The sequence below is a fragment of the Tachypleus tridentatus genome, chromosome 12, assembly GCF_004210375.1.
Source record: "Tachypleus tridentatus isolate NWPU-2018 chromosome 12, ASM421037v1, whole genome shotgun sequence".
Classification (NCBI taxonomy): Eukaryota; Metazoa; Arthropoda; class Merostomata; order Xiphosura; family Limulidae; genus Tachypleus; species Tachypleus tridentatus.
The window spans coordinates 118,473,226-118,493,517 of NC_134836.1; the positions used below are offsets into that span (position 1 = coordinate 118,473,226).

Genomic DNA, 20,292 nt, shown 5'->3' on the forward strand with positions numbered 1-20,292 from the left:
CAAGAGATAGGACAAAGTGAACCTTCAATAAAGGAACTAGTACTTCTAGTCACAAGAAATAGGACAAAGTGAACCTTCAATAAAGGAACTAGTACTACTAGTTACAAGAGATAGGACAAAGTGAACCTTCAATAAAGGAACTAGTGCTTCTAGTCACAAGAGATAGGACAAAGTGAACCTTCAATAAAGGAACTAGTACTACTAGTTACAAGAGATAGGACAAAGTGAACCTTCAATAAAGGAACTAGTGCTTCTAGTCACAAGAGATAGGACAAAGTGAACCTTCAATAAAGGATCTAGTGCTACTAGTCACAAGAGATAGGACAAAGTGAACCTCCAATAAAGGAACTACTACTTCTAGTCACAAGAGGTAGGACAAAGTGAACCTTCAATAAAGGAACTAGTGCTACTCGTCACAAGAGATAGGACAAAGTGAACCTCCAATAAAAGAACTAGTGCTACTAGTGACAAGAGATAGGGCAAAGTGAACCTTCAATAAAGGAACTAGTGCTACTAGTCACAAGAGATAGGACAAAGTGAACCTTCAATAAAGGAACTAGTGCTTCTAGTCACAAGAGATAGGGCAAAGTGAACCTTCAATAAAGGAACTAGTGCTTCTAGTCACAAGAGATAGGGCAAAGTGAACCTTCAATAAAGGAACTAGTGCTTCTGGTCACAAGAGATAGGACAAAGTGAACCTTCAATAAAGGAACTAGTGCTTCTAGTCACAAGAGATAGGGCAAAGTGAACCTTCAATAAAGGAACTAGTGCTTCTGGTCACAAGAGATAGGACAAAGTGAACCTTCAATAAAGGAACTAGTGCTACTAGTCACAAGAGATAGGACAAAGTGAACCTTCAATAAAGGAACTAGTACTACTAGTTACAAGAGATAGGACAAAGTGAACCTTCAATAAAGGAACTAGTGCTTCTAGTCACAAGAGATAGGACAAAGTGAACCTTCAATAAAGGATCTAGTGCTACTAGTCACAAGAAATAGGACAAAGTGAACCTCCAATAAAGGAACTAGTGCTTCTAGTCACAACAGATAGGACAAAGTGAACCTTCAATAAAGGAACTAGTGCTTCTAGTCACAAGAGATAGGACAAAGTGAACCTTCAATAAAGGAACTAGTGCTACTAGTTACAAGAGATAGGACAAAGTGAACCTTCAATAAAGGAACTAGTACTACTAGTTACAAGAGATAGGACAAAGTGAACCTTCAATAAAGGAACTAGTACTTCTAGTCACAAGAGATAGGACAAAGTGAACCTTCAATAAAGGAACTAGTACTTCTAGTCACAAGAAATAGGACAAAGTGAACCTTCAATAAAGGAACTAGTACTACTAGTTACAAGAGATAGGACAAAGTGAACCTTCAATAAAGGAACTAGTGCTTCTAGTCACAAGAGATAGGACAAAGTGAACCTTCAATAAAGGAACTAGTACTACTAGTTACAAGAGATAGGACAAAGTGAACCTTCAATAAAGGAACTAGTGCTTCTAGTCACAAGAGATGGGACAAAGTGAACCTTCAATAAAGGATCTAGTGCTACTAGTCACAAGATATAGGACAAAGTGAACCTCCAATAAAGGAACTAGTGCTTCTAGTCACAACAGATAGGACAAAGTGAACCTTCAATAAAGGAACTAGTGCTACTAGTCACAAGAGATAGGACAAAGTGAACCTTCAATAAAGGAACTAGTGCTACTAGTCACAAGAGATAGGACAAAGTGAACCTTCAATAAAGGAACTAGTACTACTAGTTACAAGAGATAGGACAAAGTGAACCTTCAATAAAGGAACTAGTGCTTCTAGTCACAAGAGATAGGACAAAGTGAACCTTCAATAAAGGAACTAGTGCTACTAGTCACAAGAGATAGGACAAAGTGAACCTTCAATAAAGGAACTAGTGCTACTAGTCACAAGAGATAGGACAAAGTGAACCTTCAATAAAGGAACTAGTACTACTAGTTACAAGAGATAGGACAAAGTGAACCTTCAATAAAGGAACTAGTGCTTCTAGTCACAAGAGATGGGACAAAGTGAACCTTCAATAAAGGATCTAGTGCTACTAGTCACAAGAAATAGGACAAAGTGAACCTCCAATAAAGGAACTAGTGCTTCTAGTCACAACAGATAGGACAAAGTGAACCTTCAATAAAGGAACTAGTGCTTCTAGTCACAAGAGATAGGACAAAGTGAACCTTCAATAAAGGAACTAGTGCTACTAGTCACAAGAGATAGGACAAAGTGAACCTTCAATAAAGGAACTAGTGCTACTAGTTACAAGAGATAGGACAAAGTGAACCTTCAATAAAGGAACTAGTACTACTAGTTACAAGAGATAGGACAAAGTGAACCTTCAATAAAGGAACTAGTACTTCTAGTCACAAGAGATAGGACAAAGTGAACCTTCAATAAAGGAACTAGTACTTCTAGTCACAAGAGATAGGACAAAGTGAACCTTCAATAAAGGAACTAGTACTACTAGTTACAAGAGATAGGACAAAGTGAACCTTCAATAAAGGAACTAGTGCTTCTAGTCACAAGAGATAGGACAAAGTGAACCTTCAATAAAGGATCTAGTGCAACTAGTCACAAGAAATAGGACAAAGTGAACCTCCAATAAAGGAACTAGTGCTTCTAGTCACAACAGATAGGACAAAGTGAACCTTCAATAAAGGAACTAGTGCTTCTAGTCACAAGAGATAGGACAAAGTGAACCTTCAATAAAGGAACTAGTGCTACTAGTCACAAGAGATAGGACAAAGTGAACCTTCAATAAAGGAACTAGTGCTACTAGTTACAAGAGATAGGACAAAGTGAACCTTCAATAAAGGAACTAGTACTACTAGTTACAAGAGATAGGACAAAGTGAACCTTCAATAAAGGAACTAGTACTTCTAGTCACAAGAGATAGGACAAAGTGAACCTTCAATAAAGGAACTAGTACTTCTAGTCACAAGAAATAGGACAAAGTGAACCTTCAATAAAGGAACTAGTACTACTAGTTACAAGAGATAGGACAAAGTGAACCTTCAATAAAGGAACTAGTGCTTCTAGTCACAAGAGATAGGACAAAGTGAACCTTCAATAAAGGAACTAGTACTACTAGTTACAAGAGATAGGACAAAGTGAACCTTCAATAAAGGAACTAGTGCTTCTAGTCACAAGAGATAGGACAAAGTGAACCTTCAATAAAGGATCTAGTGCTACTAGTCACAAGAAATAGGACAAAGTGAACCTCCAATAAAGGAACTAGTGCTTCTAGTCACAACAGATAGGACAAAGTGAACCTTCAATAAAGGAACTAGTGCTACTAGTCACAAGAGATAGGACAAAGTGAACCTTCAATAAAGGAACTAGTGCTACTAGTCACAAGAGATAGGACAAAGTGAACCTTCAATAAAGGAACTAATACTACTAGTTACAAGAGATAGGACAAAGTGAACCTTCAATAAAGGAACTAGTGCTTCTAGTCACAAGAGATAGGACAAAGTGAACCTTCAATAAAGGATCTAGTGCTACTAGGCACAAGAAATAGGACAAAGTGAACCTCCAATAAAGGAACTAGTGCTTCTAGTCACAACAGATAGGACAAAGTGAACCTTCAATAAAGGAACTAGTGCTTCTAGTCACAAGAGATAGGACAAAGTGAACCTTCAATAAAGGAACTAGTGCTACTAGTCACAAGAGATAGGACAAAGTGAACCTTCAATAAAGGAACTAGTGCTACTAGTTACAAGAGATAGGACAAAGTGAACCTTCAATAAAGGAACTAGTACTACTAGTTACAAGAGATAGGACAAAGTGAACCTTCAATAAAGGAACTAGTACTTCTAGTCACAACAGATAGGACAAAGTGAACCTTCAATAAAGGAACTAGTACTTCTAGTCACAAGAAATAGGACAAAGTGAACCTTCAATAAAGGAACTAGTACTACTAGTTACAAGAGATAGGACAAAGTGAACCTTCAATAAAGGAACTAGTGCTTCTAGTCAGAAGAGATAGGACAAAGTGAACCTTCAATAAAGGAACTAGTACTACTAGTTACAAGAGATAGGACAAAGTGAACCTTCAATAAAGGAACTAGTGCTTATAGTCACAAGAGATAGGACAAAGTGAACCTTCAATAAAGGATCTAGTGCTACTAGTCACAAGAAATAGGACAAAGTGAACCTCCAATAAAGGAACTAGTGCTTCTAGTCACAAGAGATAGGACAAAGTGAACCTTCAATAAAGGAACTAGTGCTACTAGTCACAACAGATAGGACAAAGTGAACCTTCAATAAAGGAACTAGTGCTACTAGTCACAACAGATAGGACAAAGTGAACCTTCAATAAAGGAACTAGTGTTACTAGTCACAAGAGATAGGACAAAGTGAACCTTCAATAAAGGAACTAGAGCTACTAGTCACAAGAGATAGGACAAAGTGACCCTCCAATAAAGGAACTAGTACTACTAGTCACAAGAGATAGGACAAAGTGAACCTTCAATAAAGGAACTAGTGCTACTAGTCACAAGAGATAGGACAAAGTGAACCTTCAATAAAGGAACTAGTGCTACTAGTCACAAGAGATAGGACAAAGTGAACCTTCAATAAGGGAACTAGTGCTACTCGTCACAAGAGATAGGACAAAGTGAACCTTCAATAAAGGAACTAATGCTACTAGTCACAAGAGATAGGACAAAGTGAACCTCCAATAAAGGAACTACTACTTCTAGTCACAAGAGGTAGGACAAAGTGAACCTTCAATAAAGGAACTAGTGCTACTCGTCACAAGAGATAGGACAAAGTGAACCTCAATAAAAGAACTAGTGCTACTAGTGACAAGAGATAGGGCAAAGTGAACCTTCAATAAAGGAACTAGTGCTACTAGTCACAAGAGATGGGACAAAGTGAACCTTCAATAAAGGAACTAGTGCTTCTAGTCACAAGAGATAGGGCAAAGTGAACCTTCAATAAAGGAACTAGTGCTTCTAGTCACAAGAGATGGGGCAAAGTGAACCTTCAATAAAGGAACTAGTGCTTCTGGTCACAAGAGATGGGACAAAGTGAACCTTCAATAAAGGAACTAGTGCTTCTAGTCACAAGAGATGGGGCAAAGTGAACCTTCAATAAAGGAACTAGTGCTTCTGGTCACAAGAGATGGGACAAAGTGAACCTTCAATAAAGGAACTAGTGCTACTAGTCACAAGAGATAGGACAAAGTGAACCTTCAATAAAGGAACTAGTACTACTAGTTACAAGAGATAGGACAAAGTGAACCTTCAATAAAGGAACTAGTGCTTCTAGTCACAAGAGATGGGACAAAGTGAACCTTCAATAAAGGATCTAGTGCTACTAGTCACAAGAAATAGGACAAAGTGAACCTCAATAAAGGAACTAGTGCTTCTAGTCACAACAGATGGGACAAAGTGAACCTTCAATAAAGGAACTAGTGCTTCTAGTCACAAGAGATGGGACAAAGTGAACCTTCAATAAAGGAACTAGTGCTACTAGTTACAAGAGATAGGACAAAGTGAACCTTCAATAAAGGAACTAGTACTACTAGTTACAAGAGATAGGACAAAGTGAACCTTCAATAAAGGAACTAGTACTTCTAGTCACAAGAGATGGGACAAAGTGAACCTTCAATAAAGGAACTAGTACTTCTAGTCACAAGAAATAGGACAAAGTGAACCTTCAATAAAGGAACTAGTACTACTAGTTACAAGAGATAGGACAAAGTGAACCTTCAATAAAGGAACTAGTGCTTCTAGTCACAAGAGATAGGACAAAGTGAACCTTCAATAAAGGAACTAGTGCTTCTAGTCACAAGAGATAGGACAAAGTGAACCTTCAATAAAGGATCTAGTGCTACTAGTCACAAGAAATAGGACAAAGTGAACCTCCAATAAAGGAACTAGTGCTTCTAGTCACAACAGATGGGACAAAGTGAACCTTCAATAAAGGAACTAGTGCTACTAGTCACAAGAGATAGGACAAAGTGAACCTTCAATAAAGGAACTAGTGCTACTAGTCACAAGAGATAGGACAAAGTGAACCTTCAATAAAGGAACTAGTACTACTAGTTACAAGAGATAGGACAAAGTGAACCTTCAATAAAGGAACTAGTGCTTCTAGTCACAAGAGATAGGACAAAGTGAACCTTCAATAAAGGATCTAGTGCTACTAGTCACAAGAAATAGGACAAAGTGAACCTCCAATAAAGGAACTAGTGCTTCTAGTCACAACAGATAGGACAAAGTGAACCTTCAATAAAGGAACTAGTGCTTCTAGTCACAAGAGATAGGACAAAGTGAACCTTCAATAAAGGAACTAGTGCTACTAGTCACAAGAGATAGGACAAAGTGAACCTTCAATAAAGGAACTAGTGCTTCTAGTCACAAGAGATGGGACAAAGTGAACCTTCAATAAAGGATCTAGTGCTACTAGTCACAAGAAATAGGACAAAGTGAACCTCCAATAAAGGAACTAGTGCTTCTAGTCACAGCAGATGGGACAAAGTGAACCTTCAATAAAGGAACTAGTGCTACTAGTCACAAGAGATAGGACAAAGTGAACCTTCAATAAAGGAACTAGTGCTACTAGTCACAAGAGATAGGACAAAGTGAACCTTCAATAAAGGAACTAGTACTACTAGTTACAAGAGATAGGACAAAGTGAACCTTCAATAAAGGAACTAGTGCTTCTAGTCACAAGAGATGGGACAAAGTAAACCTTCAATAAAGGATCTAGTGCTACTAGTCACAAGAAATAGGACAAAGTGAACCTCCAATAAAGGAACTAGTGCTTCTAGTCACAACAGATGGGACAAAGTGAACCTTCAATAAAGGAACTAGTGCTTCTAGTCACAAGAGATGGGACAAAGTGAACCTTCAATAAAGGAACTAGTGCTACTAGTCACAAGAGATAGGACAAAGTGAACCTTCAATAAAGGAACTAGTGCTACTAGTTACAAGAGATAGGACAAAGTGAACCTTCAATAAAGGAACTAGTGCTACTAGTTACAAGAGATAGGACAAAGTGAACCTTCAATAAAGGAACTAGTACTTCTAGTCACAAGAGATAGGACAAAGTGAACCTTCAATAAAGGAACTAGTACTTCTAGTCACAAGAAATAGGACAAAGTGAACCTTCAATAAAGGAACTAGTACTACTAGTTACAAGAGATAGGACAAAGTGAACCTTCAATAAAGGAACTAGTGCTTCTAGTCACAAGAGATAGGACAAAGTGAACCTTCAATAAAGGAACTAGTACTACTAGTTACAAGAGATAGGACAAAGTGAACCTTCAATAAAGGAACTAGTGCTTCTAGTCACAAGAGATAGGACAAAGTGAACCTTCAATAAAGGATCTAGTGCTACTAGTCACAAGAAATAGGACAAAGTGAACCTCCAATAAAGGAACTAGTGCTTCTAGTCACAAGAGATAGGACATAGTGAACCTTCAATAAACGAACTAGTGCTACTAGTCACAAGAGATAGGACAAAGTGAACCTTCAATAAAGGGACTAGAGCTACTAGTCACAAGAGATAGGACAAAGTGAACCTCCAATAAAGGAACTAGTACTTCTAGTCACAAAAGATAGGACAAAGTGAACCTTCAATAAAGGAACTAGTACTACTAGTCACAAGAAATAGGACAAAGTGAACCTTCAATAAAGGAACTAGTGCTACTAGTCACAACAGATAGGACAAAGTGAACCTTCAATAAAGGAACTAGTGCTACTAGTCACAAGAGATAGGACAAAGTGAACCTTAAAAAAGGAACTAGAGCTACTAGTCACAAGAGATAGGACAAAGTGACCCTCCAATAAAGGAACTAGTACTACTAGTCACAAGAGATAGGACAAAGTGAACCTTCAATAAAGGAACTAGTGCTACTAGTCACAAGAGATAGGACAAAGTGAACCTTCAATAAAGGAACTAGTGCTACTAGTCACAAGAGATAGGACAAAGTGAACCTTCAATAAGGGAACTAGTGCTACTCGTCACAAGAGATAGGACAAAGTGAACCTTCAATAAAGGAACTAATGCTACTAGTCACAAGAGATAGGACAAAGTGAACCTCCAATAAAGGAACTACTACTTCTAGTCACAAGAGGTAGGACAAAGTGAACCTTCAATAAAGGAACTAGTGCTACTCGTCACAAGAGATAGGACAAAGTGAACCTCAATAAAAGAACTAGTGCTACTAGTGACAAGAGATAGGGCAAAGTGAACCTTCAATAAAGGAACTAGTGCTACTAGTCACAAGAGATAGGACAAAGTGAACCTTCAATAAAGGAACTAGTGCTTCTAGTCACAAGAGATAGGACAAAGTGAACCTTCAATAAAGGAACTAGTGCTTCTAGTCACAAGAGATAGGGGCAAAGTGAACCTTCAATAAAGGAACTAGTGCTTCTGGTCACAAGAGATAGGACAAAGTGAACCTTCAATAAAGGAACTAGTGCTTCTAGTCACAAGAGATAGGGCAAAGTGAACCTTCAATAAAGGAACTAGTGCTTCTGGTCACAAGAGATAGGACAAAGTGAACCTTCAATAAAGGAACTAGTGCTACTAGTCACAAGAGATAGGACAAAGTGAACCTTCAATAAAGGAACTAGTACTACTAGTTACAAGAGATGAGACAAAGTGAACCTTCAATAAAGGAACTAGTGCTTCTGGTCACAAGAGATGGGACAAAGTGAACCTTCAATAAAGGAACTAGTGCTTCTAGTCACAAGAGATAGGGCAAAGTGAACCTTCAATAAAGGAACTAGTGCTTCTAGTCACAAGAGATAGGACAAAGTGAACCTTCAATAAAGGAACTAGTGCTACTAGTCACAAGAGATAGGACAAAGTGAACCTTCAATAAAGGAACTAGTACTACTAGTTACAAGAGATAGGACAAAGTGAACCTTCAATAAAGGAACTAGTGCTTCTAGTCACAAGAGATAGGACAAAGTGAACCTTCAATAAAGGATCTAGTGCTACTAGTCACAAGAAATAGGACAAAGTGAACCTCCAATAAAGGAACTAGTGCTTCTAGTCACAACAGATAGGACAAAGTGAACCTTCAATAAAGGAACTAGTGCTACTAGTCACAAGAGATAGGACAAAGTGAACCTTCAATAAAGGAACTAGTGCTACTAGTCACAAGAGATAGGACAAAGTGAACCTTCAATAAAGGAACTAGTACTACTAGTTACAAGAGATAGGACAAAGTGAACCTTCAATAAAGGAACTAGTGCTTCTAGTCACAAGAGATGGGACAAAGTGAACCTTCAATAAAGGATCTAGTGCTACTAGTCACAAGAAATAGGACAAAGTGAACCTCCAATAAAGGAACTAGTGCTTCTAGTCACAGCAGATGGGACAAAGTGAACCTTCAATAAAGGAACTAGTGCTTCTAGTCACAAGAGATAGGACAAAGTGAACCTTCAATAAAGGAACTAGTGCTACTAGTCACAAGAGATAGGACAAAGTGAACCTTCAATAAAGGAACTAGTGCTTCTAGTCACAAGAGATAGGACAAAGTGAACCTTCAATAAAGGATCTAGTGCTACTAGTCACAAGAAATAGGACAAAGTGAACCTCCAATAAAGGAACTAGTGCTTCTAGTCACAACAGATAGGACAAAGTGAACCTTCAATAAAGGAACTAGTGCTACTAGTCACAAGAGATAGGACAAAGTGAACCTTCAATAAAGGAACTAGTGCTACTAGTCACAAGAGATGGGACAAAGTGAACCTTCAATAAAGGAACTAGTACTACTAGTTACAAGAGATAGGACAAAGTGAACCTTCAATAAAGGAACTAGTGCTTCTAGTCACAAGAGATAGGACAAAGTAAACCTTCAATAAAGGATCTAGTGCTACTAGTCACAAGAAATAGGACAAAGTGAACCTCCAATAAAGGAACTAGTGCTTCTAGTCACAACAGATAGGACAAAGTGAACCTTCAATAAAGGAACTAGTGCTTCTAGTCACAAGAGATGGGACAAAGTGAACCTTCAATAAAGGAACTAGTGCTACTAGTCACAAGAGATGGGACAAAGTGAACCTTCAATAAAGGAACTAGTGCTACTAGTTACAAGAGATAGGACAAAGTGAACCTTCAATAAAGGAACTAGTACTACTAGTCACAAGAGATAGGACAAAGTGAACCTTCAATAAAGGAACTAGTACTTCTAGTCACAAGAGATAGGACAAAGTGAACCTTCAATAAAGGAACTAGTACTTCTAGTCACAAGAAATAGGACAAAGTGAACCTTCAATAAAGGAACTAGTACTACTAGTTACAAGAGATAGGACAAAGTGAACCTTCAATAAAGGAACTAGTGCTTCTAGTCACAAGAGATGGGACAAAGTGAACCTTCAATAAAGGAACTAGTACTACTAGTTACAAGAGATAGGACAAAGTGAACCTTCAATAAAGGAACTAGTGCTTCTAGTCACAAGAGATAGGACAAAGTGAACCTTCAATAAAGGATCTAGTGCTACTAGTCACAAGAAATAGGACAAAGTGAACCTCCAATAAAGGAACTAGTGCTTCTAGTCACAAGAGATAGGACATAGTGAACCTTCAATAAACGAACTAGTGCTACTAGTCACAAGAGATAGGACAAAGTGAACCTTCAATAAAGGGACTAGAGCTACTAGTCACAAGAGATAGGACAAAGTGAACCTCCAATAAAGGAACTAGTACTTCTAGTCACAAAAGATAGGACAAAGTGAACCTTCAATAAAGGAACTAGTACTACTAGTCACAAGAAATAGGACAAAGTGAACCTTCAATAAAGGAACTAGTGCTACTAGTCACAACAGATAGGACAAAGTGAACCTTCAATAAAGGAACTAGTGCTACTAGTCACAAGAGATAGGACAAAGTGAACCTTCAATAAAGGAACTAGAGCTACTAGTCACAAGAGATAGGACAAAGTGAACCTCCAATAAAGGAACTAGTACTACTAGTCACAAGAGATAGGACAAAGTGAACCTTCAATAAAGGAACTAGTGCTACTAGTCACAAGAGATAGGACAAAGTGAACCTTCAATAAAGGAACTAGTGCTACTAGTCACAAGAGATAGGACAAAGTGAACCTTCAATAAGGGAACTAGTGCTACTCGTCACAAGAGATAGGACAAAGTGAACCTTCAATAAAGGAACTAATGCTACTAGTCACAAGAGATAGGACAAAGTGAACCTCCAATAAAGGAACTACTACTTCTAGTCACAAGAGGTAGGACAAAGTGAACCTTCAATAAAGGAACTAGTGCTACTCGTCACAAGAGATAGGACAAAGTGAACCTCCAATAAAAGAACTAGTGCTACTAGTGACAAGAGATAGGGCAAAGTGAACCTTCAATAAAGGAACTAGTGCTACTAGTCACAAGAGATAGGACAAAGTGAACCTTCAATAAAGGAACTAGTGCTTCTAGTCACAAGAGATAGGGCAAAGTGAACCTTCAATAAAGGAACTAGTGCTTCTAGTCACAAGAGATAGGGCAAAGTGAACCTTCAATAAAGGAACTAGTGCTTCTGGTCACAAGAGATAGGACAAAGTGAACCTTCAATAAAGGAACTAGTGCTTCTAGTCACAAGAGATGGGGCAAAGTGAACCTTCAATAAAGGAACTAGTGCTTCTGGTCACAAGAGATGGGACAAAGTGAACCTTCAATAAAGGAACTAGTGCTACTAGTCACAAGAGATAGGACAAAGTGAACCTTCAATAAAGGAACTAGTACTACTAGTTACAAGAGATAGGACAAAGTGAACCTTCAATAAAGGAACTAGTGCTTCTAGTCACAAGAGATAGGACAAAGTGAACCTTCAATAAAGGATCTAGTGCTACTAGTCACAAGAAATAGGACAAAGTGAACCTCCAATAAAGGAACTAGTGCTTCTAGTCACAACAGATAGGACAAAGTGAACCTTCAATAAAGGAACTAGTGCTTCTAGTCACAAGAGATAGGACAAAGTGAACCTTCAATAAAGGAACTAGTGCTACTAGTTACAAGAGATAGGACAAAGTGAACCTTCAATAAAGGAACTAGTACTACTAGTTACAAGAGATAGGACAAAGTGAACCTTCAATAAAGGAACTAGTACTTCTAGTCACAAGAGATAGGACAAAGTGAACCTTCAATAAAGGAACTAGTACTTCTAGTCACAAGAAATAGGACAAAGTGAACCTTCAATAAAGGAACTAGTACTACTAGTTACAAGAGATAGGACAAAGTGAACCTTCAATAAAGGAACTAGTGCTTCTAGTCACAAGAGATAGGACAAAGTGAACCTTCAATAAAGGAACTAGTACTACTAGTTACAAGAGATAGGACAAAGTGAACCTTCAATAAAGGAACTAGTGCTTCTAGTCACAAGAGATAGGACAAAGTGAACCTTCAATAAAGGATCTAGTGCTACTAGTCACAAGAAATAGGACAAAGTGAACCTCCAATAAAGGAACTAGTGCTTCTAGTCACAACAGATAGGACAAAGTGAACCTTCAATAAAGGAACTAGTGCTACTAGTCACAAGAGATAGGACAAAGTGAACCTTCAATAAAGGAACTAGTGCTACTAGTCACAAGAGATGGGACAAAGTGAACCTTCAATAAAGGAACTAGTACTACTAGTTACAAGAGATAGGACAAAGTGAACCTTCAATAAAGGAACTAGTGCTTCTAGTCACAAGAGATAGGACAAAGTGAACCTTCAATAAAGGATCTAGTGCTACTAGTCACAAGAAATAGGACAAAGTGAACCTCCAATAAAGGAACTAGTGCTTCTAGTCACAACAGATAGGACAAAGTGAACCTTCAATAAAGGAACTAGTGCTTCTAGTCACAAGAGATGGGACAAAGTGAACCTTCAATAAAGGAACTAGTGCTACTAGTCACAAGAGATAGGACAAAGTGAACCTTCAATAAAGGAACTAGTGCTACTAGTTACAAGAGATGGGACAAAGTGAACCTTCAATAAAGGAACTAGTACTACTAGTTACAAGAGATAGGACAAAGTGAACCTTCAATAAAGGAACTAGTACTTCTAGTCACAAGAGATGGGACAAAGTGAACCTTCAATAAAGGAACTAGTACTTCTAGTCACAAGAAATAGGACAAAGTGAACCTTCAATAAAGGAACTAGTACTACTAGTTACAAGAGATAGGACAAAGTGAACCTTCAATAAAGGAACTAGTGCTTCTAGTCACAAGAGATAGGACAAAGTGAACCTTCAATAAAGGAACTAGTACTACTAGTTACAAGAGATAGGACAAAGTGAACCTTCAATAAAGGAACTAGTGCTTCTAGTCACAAGAGATAGGACAAAGTGAACCTTCAATAAAGGATCTAGTGCTACTAGTCACAAGAAATAGGACAAAGTGAACCTTCAATAAAGGAACTAGTGCTACTAGTCACAAGAGATAGGACAAAGTGAACCTTCAATAAAGGAACTACTACTTCTAGTCACAAGAGGTAGGACAAAGTGAACCTTCAATAAAGGAACTAGTGCTACTAGTCACAAGAGATAGGACAAAGTGAACCTTCAATAAAGGAACTAGTGCTACTAGTCACAAGAGATAGGACAAAGTGAACCTTCAATAAAGGAACTAGAGCTACTAGTCACAAGAGATGGGACAAAGTGACCCTCCAATAAAGGAACTAGTACTACTAGTCACAAGAGATAGGACAAAGTGAACCTTCAATAAAGGAACTAGTGCTACTAGTCACAAGAGATAGGACAAAGTGAACCTTCAATAAAGGAACTAGTGCTACTAGTCACAAGAGATAGGACAAAGTGAACCTTCAATAAGGGAACTAGTGCTACTCGTCACAAGAGATAGGACAAAGTGAACCTTCAATAAAGGAACTAATGCTACTAGTCACAAGAGATGGGACAAAGTGAACCTCCAATAAAGGAACTACTACTTCTAGTCACAAGAGGTGGGACAAAGTGAACCTTCAATAAAGGAACTAGTGCTACTCGTCACAAGAGATAGGACAAAGTGAACCTTCAATAAAAGAACTAGTGCTACTAGTGACAAGAGATAGGGCAAAGTGAACCTTCAATAAAGGAACTAGTGCTACTAGTCACAAGAGATAGGACAAAGTGAACCTTCAATAAAGGAACTAGTGCTTCTAGTCACAAGAGATAGGGACAAAGTGAACCTTCAATAAAGGAACTAGTGCTTCTAGTCACAAGAGATAGGGCAAAGTGAACCTTCAATAAAGGAACTAGTGCTTCTGGTCACAAGAGATGGGACAAAGTGAACCTTCAATAAAGGAACTAGTGCTTCTAGTCACAAGAGATGGGGCAAAGTGAACCTTCAATAAAGGAACTAGTGCTTCTGGTCACAAGAGATGGGACAAAGTGAACCTTCAATAAAGGAACTAGTGCTACTAGTCACAAGAGATAGGACAAAGTGAACCTTCAATAAAGGAACTAGTACTACTAGTTACAAGAGATAGGACAAAGTGAACCTTCAATAAAGGAACTAGTGCTTCTAGTCACAAGAGATGGGACAAAGTGAACCTTCAATAAAGGATCTAGTGCTACTAGTCACAAGAAATAGGACAAAGTGAACCTCCAATAAAGGAACTAGTGCTTCTAGTCACAACAGATGGGACAAAGTGAACCTTCAATAAAGGAACTAGTGCTTCTAGTCACAAGAGATGGGACAAAGTGAACCTTCAATAAAGGAACTAGTGCTACTAGTTACAAGAGATAGGACAAAGTGAACCTTCAATAAAGGAACTAGTACTACTAGTTACAAGAGATAGGACAAAGTGAACCTTCAATAAAGGAACTAGTACTTCTAGTCACAAGAGATAGGACAAAGTGAACCTTCAATAAAGGAACTAGTACTTCTAGTCACAAGAAATAGGACAAAGTGAACCTTCAATAAAGGAACTAGTACTACTAGTTACAAGAGATAGGACAAAGTGAACCTTCAATAAAGGAACTAGTGCTTCTAGTCACAAGAGATGGGACAAAGTGAACCTTCAATAAAGGAACTAGTACTACTAGTTACAAGAGATAGGACAAAGTGAACCTTCAATAAAGGAACTAGTGCTTCTAGTCACAAGAGATAGGACAAAGTGAACCTTCAATAAAGGATCTAGTGCTACTAGTCACAAGAAATAGGACAAAGTGAACCTCCAATAAAGGAACTAGTGCTTCTAGTCACAACAGATAGGACAAAGTGAACCTTCAATAAAGGAACTAGTGCTACTAGTCACAAGAGATAGGACAAAGTGAACCTTCAATAAAGGAACTAGTGCTACTAGTCACAAGAGATAGGACAAAGTGAACCTTCAATAAAGGAACTAGTACTACTAGTTACAAGAGATAGGACAAAGTGAACCTTCAATAAAGGAACTAGTGCTTCTAGTCACAAGAGATAGGACAAAGTGAACCTTCAATAAAGGATCTAGTGCTACTAGTCACAAGAAATAGGACAAAGTGAACCTTCAATAAAGGAACTAGTGCTTCTAGTCACAAGAGATGGGACAAAGTGAACCTTCAATAAAGGAACTAGTGCTTCTAGTCACAAGAGATAGGACAAAGTGAACCTTCAATAAAGGAACTAGTGCTACTAGTCACAAGAGATAGGACAAAGTGAACCTTCAATAAAGGAACTAGTGCTACTAGTTACAAGAGATAGGACAAAGTGAACCTTCAATAAAGGAACTAGTACTACTAGTTACAAGAGATAGGACAAAGTGAACCTTCAATAAAGGAACTAGTACTTCTAGTCACAAGAGATGGGACAAAGTGAACCTTCAATAAAGGAACTAGTACTTCTAGTCACAAGAAATAGGACAAAGTGAACCTTCAATAAAGGAACTAGTACTACTAGTTACAAGAGATAGGACAAAGTGAACCTTCAATAAAGGAACTAGTGCTTCTAGTCACAAGAGATAGGACAAAGTGAACCTTCAATAAAGGAACTAGTACTACTAGTTACAAGAGATAGGACAAAGTGAACCTTCAATAAAGGAACTAGTGCTTCTAGTCACAAGAGATGGGACAAAGTGAACCTTCAATAAAGGATCTAGTGCTACTAGTCACAAGAAATAGGACAAAGTGAACCTCCAATAAAGGAACTAGTGCTTCTAGTCACAAGAGATAGGACAAAGTGAACCTTCAATAAAGGAACTAGTGCTACTAGTCACAAGAGATAGGACAAAGTGAACCTTCAATAAAGGGACTAGAGCTACTAGTCACAAGAGATAGGACAAAGTGAACCTTCAATAAAGGAACTAGTACTACTAGTTACAAGAGATAGGACAAAGTGAACCTTCAATAAAGGAACTAGTGCTTCTAGTCACAAGAGATAGGACAAAGTGAACCTTCAATAAAGGAACTAGTACTACTAGTTACAAGAGATAGGACAAAGTGAACCTTCAATAAAGGAACTAGTGCTACTAGTCACAAGAAATAGGACAAAGTGAACCTCCAATAAAGGAACTAGTGCTTCTAGTCACAAGAGATAGGACAAAGTGAACCTTCAATAAAGGAACTAGTGCTACTAGTCACAAGAGATAGGACAAAGTGAACCTTCAATAAAGGGACTAGAGCTACTAGTCACAAGAGATAGGACAAAGTGAACCTCCAATAAAGGAACTAGTACTTCTAGTCACAAAAGATAGGACAAAGTGAACCTTCAATAAAGGAACTAGTACTACTAGTCACAAGAAATAGGACAAAGTGAACCTTCAATAAAGGAACTAGTGCTACTAGTCACAACAGATAGGACAAAGTGAACCTTCAATAAAGGAACTAGTGCTACTAGTCACAAGAGACAGGACAAAGTGAACCTTCAATAAAGGAACTAGAGCTACTAGTCACAAGAGATAGGACAAAGTGACCCTCCAATAAAGGAACTAGTACTACTAGTCACAAGAGATAGGACAAAGTGAACCTTCAATAAAGGAACTAGTGCTACTAGTCACAAGAGATAGGACAAAGTGAACCTTCAATAAAGGAACTAGTGCTACTAGTCACAAGAGATAGGACAAAGTGAACCTTCAATAAGGGAACTAGTGCTACTCGTCACAAGAGATAGGACAAAGTGAACCTTCAATAAAGGAACTAGTGCTACTCGTCACAAGAGATAGGACAAAGTGAACCTCCAATAAAAGAACTAGTGCTACTAGTGACAAGAGATAGGGCAAAGTGAACCTTCAATAAAGGAACTAGTGCTACTAGTCACAAGAGATAGGACAAAGTGAACCTTCAATAAAGGAACTAGTGCTTCTAGTCACAAGAGATAGGGCAAAGTGAACCTTCAATAAAGGAACTAGTGCTTCTAGTCACAAGAGATAGGGCAAAGTGAACCTTCAATAAAGGAACTAGTGCTTCTAGTCACAAGAGATAGGACAAAGTGAACCTTCAATAAAGGAACTAGTGCTTCTAGTCACAAGAGATAGGGCAAAGTGAACCTTCAATAAAGGAACTAGTGCTTCTGGTCACAAGAGATAGGACAAAGTGAACCTTCAATAAAGGAACTAGTGCTTCTAGTCACAGGAGATAGGGCAAAGTGAACCTTCAATAAAGGAACTAGTGCTTCTGGTCACAAGAGATAGGACAAAGTGAACCTCCAATAAAGGAACTACTACTTCTAGTCACAAGAGATAGGACAAAGTGAACCTTCAATAAAGGAACTAGTGCTTCTAGTCACAAGAGATAGGACAAAGTGAACCTTCAATAAAGGAACTAGTACTACTAGTTACAAGAGATAGGACAAAGTGAATCTCCAATAAAGGAACTAGTACTTCTAGTCACAAGAGATAGGAGAAAGTGAATCTCCAATAAAGGAACTAGTACTTCTAGTCACAAGAGATAGGAGAAAGTGAACCTTCAATAAAGGAACTAGTGCTACTAGTCACAAGAGATAGGACAAAGTGAACCTTCAATAAAGGAACTAGAGCTACTAGTCACAAGAGATAGGACAAAGTGAACCTCCAATAAAGGAACTAGTACTACTAGTCACAAGAGATAGGACAAAGTGAACCTTCAATAAAGAAACTAGTGCTACTAGTCACAAGAGATAGGACAAAGTGAACCTTCAATAAAGGAACTAGTGCTACTAGTCACAAAAGATAGGACAAAGTGAACCTTCAATAAAGGAACTAGTGCTTCTAGTCACAAGAGATAGGACAAAGTGAACCTTCAATAAAGGAACTAGTACTACTCGTCACAAGAGATATGGCAAAGTGAACCTTCAATAAAGGAACTAGTGCTTCTGGTCAAAAGAGATAGGACAAAGTGAACCTCCAATAAAGGAACTAGTACTACTAGTCACAAGAGATAGGACAAAGTGAAACTCCACCAAAGGAACTAGTGGTTCTAGTCACAAGAGATAGGACAAAGTGAACCTTCAATAAAGGAACTAGTGCTACTAGTCACAAGAGATAGGAGAAAGTGAACCTCCAATAAAGGAACTAGTGCTTCTAGTCACAAGAGATAGGACAAAGTGAACCTCCAATAAAGGAACTAGTACTTCTAGTCACAAGAGATAGGACAAAGTGAACCTTCAATAAAGGAACTAGTGCTACTAGTCACAAGAAATAGGACAAAGTAAACCTTCAATAAAGGAACTAGTGCTACTAGTCACAAGAGATAGGACAAAGTGAACCTTCAATAATGGAACTAGTGCTACTAGTCACAAGAGATAGGACAAAGTGAACCTTCAATAAAGGAACTAGAGCTACTAGTCACAAGAGATAGGACAAAGTGAACGTCCAATAAAGGAACTAGTACTACTAGTCACAAGAGATAGGACAAAGTGAACCTTCAATAAAGGAACTACTACTTCTAGTCACAAGAGATAGGACAAAGTGAACCTTCAATAAAGGAACTAGTACTACTCGTCACAAGAAATAGGGCAAAGTGAACCTTCAATAAAGGAACTAGTGCTTCTGGTCACAAGAGATAGGACAAAGTGAACCTCCAATAAAGGAACTAGTACTACTAGTCACAAGAGATAGGACAAAGTGAACCTTCAATAAAGGAACTAGAGCTACTAGTCACAAGAGATAGGACAAAGTGAACGTCCAATAAAGGAACTAGTACTACTAGTCACAAGAGATAGGACAAAGTGAACCTTCAATAAAGGAACTACTACTTCTAGTCACAAGAGATAGGACAAAGTGAACCTTCAATAAAGGAACTTGTGCTACTAGTCACAAGAGATAGGGCAGAGTGAACTTTCAATAAAGGAACTAGTGCTACTAGTCACAAGAGATAGGGCAGAGCGAACCTTCAATAACGAACTGGTGCTACTAGTCACAACACATAAGACAGAGTGAAACTTCTGTAACAAACTAGTGGTACTAGTTACGGTGTAACTCTTACGAATTTTCTCTTATGTTGTGGATAGTTTAATCTTGTCTTCTGTGTTCTAAAGGATACAATACGTTAGCGAAACGGCGTAATTATTAATGATATGAGTAAATCTTTTGTACATGAATAAGATGATTAAATGTGACTTACTTGTTCGAAGGACAGCATTAGGCAGGGATCGTTTCAGTTTTATCACAACGTTATTTCGATTCTTTTTACAGCACATAATACACGCACCGACTAGCGAAACGGCCAAGCATACAACAATAAACACAGCGATCCTAGTCAGTGTATAAAATATTGATTAATCAGAAACATATAATTTCCGAAAAAAGAAAGATTTATTTAATTATGAACGTTTCTTTTGTTGATAAAATTAGTCCAATTAAAGTTTTCATGTTTAACAAACTTAAACCGAAGAATGTACTTCAAAACTTCAAGTGTTAAGTTCAACAGTTTTATGTCTAACACGTTTATTTAAATCTCACAAAGCACGTTGTTTTAAACACGTGATCGCTTACCAGAAATACCATGCCGAGTACAGTGGCGCTACCTTTGGTTTGGAATCATTACAACACAATTCACCACAACAAAAATATTCGTTACCAGGGCAACTAGAAAAGAAAAGAGGAAAAAAAAAATAAAATTTAGCAGGTTAGGCTTTCGAGAACAGAAATAACCGAAAACTGTTTTATATAACAACACAAAACAATCGTAATATCACAATATTTTATTTTGGTAGTTTAATTTAAAAAAACACAAAAAACACGCACACTAACACATTAAAATTACTAGAAGAGAAACTTTAAGTCCACAAATCTATATTGGTAAACTATGTGGCAGCATGAAAAAAAGTCGTAATGCAATACTTAAGATAATGGTTTGTTAGTTTGTTCTTTCTTGAAACAAACTGGGCTATCTGTTACGTCCTCCCTTGTGAATCGAACCC

General features: G+C 37.9%; 1 protein-coding gene across 1 annotated transcript in view; it reads right to left on the reverse strand.

The window, feature by feature from the left end:
• LOC143234489 (uncharacterized) overlaps nucleotides 1-20,292 on the reverse strand; it is a 40,579-nt gene that overhangs the window by 9,370 nt on the left and 10,917 nt on the right. Inside the window, exons 3-4 of the mRNA XM_076471881.1 lie at nucleotides 19,865-19,957; nucleotides 19,494-19,624 (exon numbers count right to left, since the gene is read on the reverse strand). Coding sequence (XP_076327996.1) covers nucleotides 19,494-19,624; nucleotides 19,865-19,957 — 224 coding nt within the window. The remainder of the gene's footprint in view (nucleotides 1-19,493; nucleotides 19,625-19,864; nucleotides 19,958-20,292) is intronic.